General features: G+C 41.5%; 1 protein-coding gene across 1 annotated transcript; it reads right to left on the reverse strand.

The window, feature by feature from the left end:
* Positions 1-7,313: 7,313 nt before the first annotated feature.
* LOC149162459 (uncharacterized) lies at positions 7,314-9,994 on the reverse strand. Its single transcript, XM_089435184.1, has 3 exons — positions 9,748-9,994; positions 8,629-9,633; positions 7,314-8,245 (listed from the first exon to the last, which is right to left on the reverse strand). Exons 1-3 carry the CDS (start codon positions 9,992-9,994, stop codon positions 7,314-7,316), a joined length of 2,184 nt encoding a protein of 727 aa, XP_089291310.1.
* Positions 9,995-10,486: the final 492 nt, after the last annotated feature.

Raw genomic sequence — 10,486 nt, forward strand, 5'->3', positions numbered from 1 at the left:
AGGCATAGTAAATATTCATATTTTTTAATATAATGTCTCTATATTGTTCTCCATGATTTTAGCTTTCCAACGAGCCATCCTGCGCCTCATTTGGCCAAGTAGAACTCAGAATAGAGTTTTTCAAAGTTGAGGTGTCAAAACTGCCATTGTTTTGGAAAATTAATAGTTTGACCAATTTATAAAAACTTATTAGCTTTTATTAATATTTTGTTTTTATTAAAGTTTATTATTATATACATTTTTATTTTAAAATATTATAACAAAATTAAAATAATTTAATATACAATATATATATATTTTGTAAGCTTAGTAGGACCTTTCTTTTTCATTAACATCAAAATAGGGCAAGTTACATCCATATCCATATGGTTAGGTGGCCTCAACTTGCCTAGAGGGAACCAAATATTTTGGCCACCTAACGGCATGATAAGTCATCCAGTAACAAAATGTGATAATTCTAATCATCCATGCCAAGTAAGTATGATTGTCTTTGTATTGCCTAGAATCTAAATAACTGTAAACATAAGTATAAACATATTGGACATTATAGGATTGTTGTGTACAATAAAAATAAAGACAGAGGGACAAACACCAAGCTAATCATCTTCCGCAGACTCGACAGGAGCAGGGTCCTTTGCGCTAGAGCCAAGGAGCTCTATTTGAGGGATGCATGGTATGTGTTGCTCAATATGGTTGAGGCGCCCATTCTGCTTCTGTAACTGAAACTGAATTTTCTGAAATTCCTTGCTATAATCTGGAAACCCATGAGTGGTCGTGACCCCACCAGACAGAATCTGATCTAATGCTTTGGCCAGGAGGCTCTTCATCAACCAATACAAGTGCAGTGTTTGCTTGAACTGAGTTTCCCTACCTCTGGTATGACCAGGATCAAGCACTAATGTTTGTCAGTCATCCAAATCGATGTCCATAATCCCTGCTTTCTGATTAAGCTCTTCTTCCCATTCCTCGATCAGCTGACGAACCTGGGCCAAGGTGCCCTCATGATACGTTGTTGTCACTTCATTGATGATGCTTGAAATCGACTTTCGGCCCCGAGCTCTACCCCCAGAGGAGCTTGGTTGGTTACCCCCAAGGGATTCCTTGGAGCTTTTCCTTTAGTCGCGCGAGCTCTGGGCAGCCTTGCCCTTTCTGAAGGTGGAACGAGCCATGAGAATTTGGTACCTACAATTACTTTGACTAACAAACAGAGACCCCATAAACCACCTGGATGGGAGCTTTAACCCAAAAACACAAAGCTTCCAGGGGTCGCCACAGAGCTAGGGACCTACCAGAGGAAACAGATGAGAGGCCAGAATTGAACCAAACCCCAATTCAATCGCCTAACACAAATAGACAACCGGAAAGAAAGAAACCCCTTGAACCCAACATGCAGCCACTTCCTTTTGAGGAACCAGAAGACGAAATTGTAAGTTGAACCATCCTCATACCAAAGCCCTGGAGGTTCTGACTCAAAACTATTGACATACATACAAGAAAAGAGGCCCCTGAGGCGGGGATAGAGAAAAAAAATACCCAGAAGCGGCGAGAGAACCAAAACCAGTATAATCCCATACGAGACAGTATAATACCAAACACCACAAACACAGGAAGACAAGAAACAAAAGAAACTGCTTCCACTTTTGTATCCTCCACATAGAAATCCACATATGCCACCTTTCGTAGTGACCAAGTTGCATCAGAACCTTTCAACCCAAAGGCTAATAGACAGATATAATGAATCATAGGGGCACGAATAGAGGAACTATAAACATACCCATGAACCAGAGCTTGAAATAGCTGCGACCAAACCTACGTCAAGAGAAAACGCACCAGTGAAGCCTTCTCCATGCCACCTTTCTATGCGGACCAAAGTCGAGGGAAACATAATTCACTATCAAGAAACTTACCAAACTTACTGCAAAAAATATAGGTTATCCCATCCACACTTATGCCCCTGCCACCTTTGAGGATGGCATTAACTCCTCGCATGCAAAGAGCCACCGCTCCATGTGCTTTGTGCATGTGGAGGGTGGCGAGGAGGCACCTTTGGATTATCAACCTCATTCGTATGCAGGTCTTATTACCCCCGGCGCACACCCCGATCAGGGAATTTAATGTACAATATTCAATAATAAACAAAATAAATTAATTATAATACAAAATTAAAACTAAAACTACATCCTTCAAAACCAAATTTAAATCTGAACAAGGTTAAAATAGCCACGAGAGGCATGGACGTATCAATGAGGAGAGGAGGTGTGTAAGTTATAAGTGGGAGTGGAGTTATAAGGAGTATTTAGATGACGAGCCAGAGAGAATTAGAAAGTGGAGTTGGGGAGGGAGGATTCAGGCTCACGTGGGCTTTCCTCCCAATAACCAATCTTTTTGCAATTATATTAACAAGATCATGAGCCCCTCCCACTCAAAATGTATGAGTCATCCCAACTATAAGAGCCCAGGAGGAATAAAGTATTAGCAAAATAAAATCTTCGTGAAAGAATAAGGAGCCAGATGAGGTATTAAATGAGGTACGTGAATTTTAATTTGTTTTCATATATATATATATATATAAATTTATTATACAAATTTATATATAGTCTTTGTTAGGTGGTTTTAATATATACAATTCTTGGTTGCGGTGATTCTGTATAATAATTAAAATAAGATTAATTTAATAATTAATAAAATAAATTACAGTTAATTTAATTTGATTAATTTTTTTTTTGTAAGCTAGTGTAGGACCTTTGATTTTCTATTTAACCAAGTTGAAAAAAAGTACAAACATTTGGTGGCCTCAACCCGCCTGAAAGGGAAACCGGGTCTGTTGGCCACCGACTAAGTCTGCAAATCCATGCCAAATACACTTCACTGCCAAAATTGCTAATCTGGTTTCCTATCGACATAATCAACTTAAAACAGAACAAAAAGGAGAACTAGTTCTCAGAGGACTAACAAAGAAAACCATTTGCATAATCTGGAAGGTTTAGTCTACCATGATCTCAGGCTTGATATCTTCTTCTCGGGGCGTTGTAGCTATCTTCTTCAGTTGTTGTTGTATTTCTTCCAGCTTACTGTCCTGCACCAGCAAAGTAATTTGGAGGTTTTTCATCTCCCTCCTCAGATTTGGTATTCCCTGAGCCATTTCTGCCATCTCCACTGCTACCTGCTCCATTGCCTTTGCCAATAACCGCTTCACCACCCAGTATACATGTAGGGCCTGTTTGTATAAGGACATGCGTCCCCTTGTATTGCCCGGGTCAGGGATCAGGTTGCCCCAATCCTCCATCTCCGGTTCTGAATCGTCCTGCATAGCATTGTTTTCCAATTCCTGAATAAGTCTACGGATGTCTGCGTCGGTTCCTTCGTTATAGGCCTTCTCTGCCTCCTGCACCATATGCTTCATTGTTTTTCGACCCCGTCTCTGTCGTACTGGCGAAGGTGCTTTAGAATCTTGATTGCCGGATTGTCGTGCTCCCCCTCTGCCCCTGCGTCCTCTTCCTCTACCTGAGCGAAGCTGTCTGCTCCTGGTAGCTGCCTGGCTCCCCTGCCCAACCTCGAATGAGACGTTCCCTGTGAATTCCTCTCTGCCAGACTCCTTGACTTTCCTGTCCAGATCTATTCCTTCTCCCTGCTGCTCTTTCTCAAGCGTTTTGGCCATCCCCGCTCTTCCTTTCCTAGAAAGAAATTGGTCTTTATGCTCAGGGGGTCTCTCTTCCTCCCAGGCCCTCTGATTTTCTGTCTCCAGCTGACCCTTCTCAGTGGTGACCTGTGCTCCTTGCATGCCTTTATCTTGTCTCATCTGCCTGCCTGCCTTATTCACGTCGACTTTAGCCCTTCTCATTCTCCCTGTCGTTGCCTTCTGCCCCTTTCTGAAATGAATAGCAGGGATTACCAGCCAGCTGCTCACTTCCTTCGTCGCCCTCCTTCGCATCATACTGCCTTCAGCTCTACCCTTACCTGCTCTTATTGTTCTATTGCCACCTACCCAACGTCCCATCATCTAATCGCCGCCGATCCTTACTCCTTCTTCCTTCATTATTCTGTCGTCTCCTCGCCTCGGGTTTCTACCATGCCTGCAGGCCATCTCAACGTCCTGTGGGATGATTAAATTGAGAGGTGGGTTGTATTGCCACCTTCCCACCTCCATCATAATCCCACGCTTCACCCTTTTGTCCACCCCGATCGGGGGCCATCTGTAACCTTTATCTTGAAGTTGTAATCTCATGGTTGTCCTGGGTAATGATTAAGTTAAGGGGCTCCCATCGTGTCGCTTCCAAGTGAGTTGGCCATATGCTATCCACCCTCCCATCCTGCTCATTGCAACCCCAGTTAGCTAGAAAGTCTGCTGCTTTATTACCATCCCTTCTAACATGGTTGATAATCCTGTAGTCAATACGTTTCATAATTTCTGCCAGGTCCTGAATTAGTCCGGCCGTCCTCCAACTCTTTGCTACCTGTTCCCAATCCTTCCCATTATTCAATTTTCTGAGCATCTCTATTACTAGGTTTGAGTCTCCCTCGATTTCTAACTTTGTGTACCCATTTCGTATTGCTATTCTGATGCCTTGATAGACTACCATTAGTTCAGCTTCGTTATTGCTCATTATACCTCCCCGATCAGCATAAACCCATCTGGTTCGTCCTTGACTATCTCTAAAAATACCTCCGAATCCTGCTGGCCCCGGGTTCCCCTTAGATGCCCCATCAAAATTTAGTTTGATGAAGTCTTCGTGAGGGCATTTGAACTCGGTTGGGCTTTGGTTGTGAATGCTCTGATTTTTTTGCTTTTGAGGATAAACCATGCCTTGTTCCAGATTTAGACTGGTTAAGATTCGACCTTCTTCTGGAGTTGTTTTCCAGTCTTCCTGTTCCCAGGCTTCCGCTAGGATAGTCTCCCTTATAAGTTTTTGGGTTCGTTTCCATATCATCTCTGGAGGATTGATTTTGTCTTGAAATATTCTTTGATTTCTCTCTTTCCAGATTAGCCATATATTGAATCCCATTGCTAAACTCCAGGCTCTCCTTACCACAGGGCTAGAGAATTGACCTTTCCCCCATTGAAAAATGGTTTGTTTAATGTCCTGTGGATCCCAGTTTGTCTTTCCGAAGAGGTTTCTAATTTCTTCCCATTGTTGCTAAGCTACAGGGCACGAGTTTAGGAGATGTTCCTGCATTTCTTTGTCTTGTTTGCATAAACTACATCTGGGAGGTCCGTGGAACCCTCTCCTCTGTATCTGATCCCAAGTCAAGATGCGACCTCTTCCTACCAACCAGGTGAACAAGGTAACCTTTGGCCACCACTTATTCTGCCATATTTGTTTCCACTCTAGTGTATGATCTTCTTGCTCCTAACGGGTTGTTAAATAATAGGCTTCCTTTACCGTAAAGGTTCCTTTTGTGGATCTACCCCATCGAAGTATATCCGGGCCTGTTCTAATTTTAATTCTTCTTGAATCCATTTCCTTTACCAGCAAAGCTTTCTGTTCAGTATTAATATTACTGTCCCATTCTTCTGGTTTCTTCCATGCTCGCCAAGTTTCATCTTGCCTTTCTTCTTCCCAGTATTCACTAACATAATTTAACCCTTCCGCTTTAGCCTTCTGGTATGTGTTTTGCAGGTCTTGTATCTCTATCATTCTTTCTCTTTGCTGCCAGGCTTCCTCCCAAAATTTAGCTATATTTCCATTCCTTATTTCCTAGAATGCATGTTTACCTATGATATCTCTGTTTTGACTTGCCAGTTCCCAGATTGTGGAGCCTCTTGGAACCTCCACCAGTCTAAGAATTCCTTCAGTAGTTGTGGGCATATTGTATTTTTGGGTCCATATTTTTTTCCATAAATCTTCTCCACCTTTCATCCATCTCCACCATAGCTTCACTCCTAGAACTTGGTTCAAAATATACGGGTCTCTGAGACCTAGTCCCCCTTCCTCTTTAGTTTTTGTTATGCCTTTCCATGATATTAGAGCCCATTTCTTTTGTTGCTTTGGTCCTCCCCATATGAATTTTCTGAATATCTCCGTCATTTTTGTGCACACTCCTTTAGGGACTGCCATTGCCGAGAGAGGGTAGATGGGAATTGCTTGAAGAATCGATTTAAGGAGCACTAGTCTTCCCGCTATATTCAGAGATCGGAAGGACTAGTTAGCCAGTCTGTTCTTGAGTTTCTCAATGGTATGTTGCCAGTTTTCTATCCTCAGAGGATTTGAGGCTAAAATATTTCCCAAGTATTTTGTAGGTAATTCTCCAGAGCGAAAACCCAGAATTCTGGTCAAGTGGGTTTTGACCCTTTCTGGTGTATTGAAGAGGAAAGTGTTGGATTTGTCCTTGTTAATTTCTATGCCTGATGCTTCCATAAATAGGTCCAGGATCCATTTCACTCGTTTAACTTCTCTCAGAGAAACAGCACAGAAAAGCATAATGTCGTCAACGAACTGCTGATGTGTAATTGGTAAGTTGTTTCCCCATGGTCTCAATCCTTTGATTTTTCTCTCCCTCAATTCTTTTTTGAAGTATCTTCCCAATCCTTCAGCTGCTATGATGAACAAAAATGGGGATAAAGGGTCTCCTTGGCGCAATCCTCTTGTGGCATTGAAAGTCGAGGTTGGTGATCCATTTAAGAGAATGGAAAAATTAGGGGTGGATATCATATTATATATCCAGTTCACCCATCTATTGCAAAAACCAAATGCCATTAATATTGTTTTAAGGTAATTCCAGTTTAGACGGTCATATGCTTTTGAGAGATCCAGCTTTATCATCATTCTCGTTTCCTTTTTTTGTTTCAGAGAATGAATCACTTCCTGAGAGACCACCAATCCGTCTAGAATTTGTCTCCCCTCCACAAACCCAGTTTGTTCTGGGGAGATTATGCTAGAAAGAATTGGTTTCAGTCTCTTGGCCATTAAAGTTGCAATAATCTTATATATTACATTACAAAGAGCAATAGGACGGAAGCCTTGGGCTGTTTCCGAGTGAGTAGATTTTGGAATAAGGGATAAAAGAGTTGAGTTTAGGCCAGACCATACCTTCTGGTGTCTACGTGATTCCTCGACCACCTCCAGGATGTCTTGCCCTAAGAAATGCCAGCCTGCTTGGTAAAATTCCACTGTAAATCCATCTGGTCCTGGGGCTTTGTTTCTTTTCAATCCTTTCACTATTTCCTCCACTTCTTCCAGAGTTGTTGCCCGCATCAGCGCTAAATTCTGGTCCCTAGTGATCATTTTTGGGATTTCGTTGCATATCCTTCCTATAGCTTCTTCTCTATTCACTTGGGGTTCGGTAAGGATATCTTTAAAGTACCCTACAAGAGCCTATTCCATTTCTTCATGCTGGGTTATACGTTGTCCTTCCTCGTTTTTTATGGAAAAAATTATATTCCTTTGTCGGTGCTGGATCATGGCTTGGTGGAAGAACTTCGTGTTCCTTTCTCCTTCATGAAGCCAATTTATGCGAGACTTCTGCTTCCATAAGATCTCTTCCTGTTTTCTGCGTTCCTCAATTTGGCTTATCACTATGCCCTCTTCTCTACTTCTTTCCTCGCTCTTGCCTTCTGTTATAATTTCTTGTTGCAGTTCTCTCATTTTTTGTTCTAAACGTTGTTGTTCTATGAATATATTCCCAAATTCATCTTTGTTCCACTTTTTTATTTTTTCCCTGAGTTCTTTTAGTTTTAGCTGGAAAGTCTGCATCTTGCTTCGCCCTCTTTGTTGGCTCTTGGTCCACCACTCCTCCACCTTTGGCATGAACTGTTTATTTCTGAGCCAAAACGCTTCAAACCTGAAAGGGCGCCTTTTGGGGCTCGCTTTAAGGTCTATTTCTAGCTTGATTGGCCAATGGTCTGAGCCCATTGCTGGAAGAATCATTGCTTCAATGTATATATCCCTATTCATAATTTGTTTCGATATTAAGAATCTATCCAGTCTCGATGCGATCTGATTTATGCCCCCTCTGCGATTATTCCATGTATGGATTCCATTTATTGTAGGGATATCAACCAATCTTTGTTCTGATATCATATCCCCAAAAGCTTCCATGTCTTGGTCTGTTCTCCTCAATCCTCCTCTTTTTTCCGCTGTGGTCGTGATCATGTTAAAGTCCCCGCCTGCAATCCATGGCATCTTCGGGTATAGTCTTCGAATTGTTTTCATATTTTGAAGGAAGTTTCTACGCTCATTTGATAAATGCGGACCATATACCCCTGTAAGGACTATCCATTCCGACGAACCTATCATTTTAAAGGTTCCTGAAAGGATTCAAGGGAAGCTTATCCAGTTTTCAAATTGAACTTCCTTAGGATTCCATAGGATTGCTAACCCTCCTGCACTGCCTACCGCGTCCTGACCCATTATCTCATATCGAGTATTGAACCTTCTCATTATTTCTTCCATTTTCTGAGTGCTAATCTTAGTTTCTTGAATTATCATTATACTTGGTTTATCTTTTTTCAGTCTATCTCTCAGATATCTCTGTTTTCCCCTGCTATTGAGACCTCTGATATTCCAGCTTGTGATTATCATTTTAGTAATTTTGGTGGTTGTTGAAATACCTCTGAGAGAGGTATAACTCTTCCTGAATTCACCAACATCTCCCCCACCACTTGGATTGTTTCACTCATCGGACGCCTACCTCTTTTCCTTCCTCCTTTGCCAATGCTGCCCAATCCGATATTCTGAGTCCCTTGCGCTTCTGGTTGTTCTAGTTGACTTGCTGCAAATGCCCCTGCCTTCTCCTTGTATTTTTGGAACATCTCTTTATATAACTGCTTCTGCTCTTCTGGTATAAACCTTTCATCTAAAAGCCTCCATTCCTGTAACAATCTCCTCATTATACGCTCCTCCTCTCCTCCTTTGTCTTTTTGAGGATCTATCTCCATTTGGGTTTGGTCATTTATCTGGTCCGTGTTCTCCTCTACCCCTCCTTGTTCCATGTTTCCCTGGATTGTGTCCTGTTCTCCTGTTTCTTTTGATAGTTCCATAGGTTCCTCATCGCTATCTTCCATTTCTAACCCCATTTCCTCATCCTGAAGGGCTTTAAACTTGTTTTGATTTTCCAATGGCACTGTTTTAATGGGTGGTTGCCTCAGGGGCGAACCTTTTACTGATTTTCTTCTGGTGGGCACTTCTTTAAATCCCTCTTCCTCCCCTTCAGTTGCCTCTGTTGTCTTCTTCTCCTCTTCTTTCTTTTTAGTTGATTCCTCTGCCCTATTTAAAGGGCATTGTCTGTAGAGATGGCCGTATTCATGACATCTTCTACAGTGAAATGGGATGTGTTCGTAATCCACTGGTTGCTGCCAGACCTCATCGTGGTATTCTAGTTCAATAAATTCCGGAAGTGGCTCTGTTATATTCATATATACACATATCCTGGCGTAAGATGTGTATCTCCCTCTTTTGGTAGTCTCAGCTACTTTAACAAATGTCCCTATTGCATTACCTATTCCTTCCAGGATCTCCGGATCCCAAAACTCCATTGGTAGTCCGAAAAGTCTGATCCAAATAGGTGCTGCTAACATTTTCTCCTTGTCTGGGTTATAGCAGTCTTCCCAATGTCGGATGAATAGACCAGCATTGTTCATGAAGTAGGGTCCTCCCTCAAAAATCCTTTCCTTATCCTCCAGATTAGAAAATATAACTGTAAAAAAACCCTTAGCACCCAATTTTAGATCTATATGCCCCTTAGGTTTCCATCTCTATTGTATCCATTTGGACAAATCCTTCTCAGACGGCCAAAACCCTACGAACTTACATATTAAAGCATGATCTCTCATATAACTTCTATACTCTTCGAGTTTGTTGTTCGGAATTATGAACCTGGGTCTTTTCGATGCCCTTGGAAGACATTTTCCGCTTAATCCCGCCTGCCAACGGGCTCCCATTACCGGGGTCTCTCTATTGTTTTTCTTTGAACCATTCTGCGCTCCTATTCTGCTTGACTCCCCTGCTGTTATGTTCTTGTAGGAGGGGATCTCTCCCCTCCCCGCTTCTGCTCCCATTTCTCCTTCAGTGCCCTCTGTTTTCTGTCACCTCTTCTTCACCCGTATCTGCAATTCTCTGTCTTGGACAAGCACAAGAGGGGCCGGCCTCCCCTGCGCCTGTTCTTCGCTTTCGATCTGCGCTCAGCAAAACTGACTCAAACCCTAGCTATCCAATATATTTTAAATTATTATTATTAATTATAAAAGGAATTAATATATGAGTTTAATATTTTTTCTTATGTTGTTCATGGACCTCGGAGACCCTTGCCCACTATGTCCCTTAATTTAATTAATTTATCTTAGTTGAAAAAACTCATTTAATAATACTTACAAATTTAATTAATTTAATTATTTAAATAAACAACTTAATTAAAATAATCTTATTTACATATCTAAATTAATAAAATATATTTTATAAAAATTTTAGCCCATGTTGTGGAAATCACTCCAACTTAGAATAAGAATCATCTTCAACCATAAATCCAAACTCAGCAAAATTGGAGTCCTTGG

This window comes from Pinus tabuliformis, chromosome 5_2 (genome assembly GCF_031772625.1).
Source record: "Pinus tabuliformis cultivar Carrire ecotype Pingquan chromosome 5_2, CPIR1, whole genome shotgun sequence".
Taxonomy (NCBI): Eukaryota; Viridiplantae; Streptophyta; class Pinopsida; order Pinales; family Pinaceae; genus Pinus; species Pinus tabuliformis.

Bases quoted from the DNA above. Each gene is read 5' to 3' on its own strand.
- LOC149162459 (XM_089435184.1), bottom strand. From the start codon at position 9,994: ATGGGAGCAGAAGCGGGGAGGGGAGAGATCCCCTCCTACAAGAACATA. The intron at 9,634-9,747 runs GTAAGTTCGTAG...GTTTTTTTACAG, and splicing joins GAGAGATCATGCTTTAATAT to TTATATTTTCTAATCTGGAG. The intron at 8,246-8,628 runs GTAGGCGTCCGA...GAATCCTTTCAG, and splicing joins CAAAGGAGGAAGGAAAAGAG to GAACCTTTAAAATGATAGGT.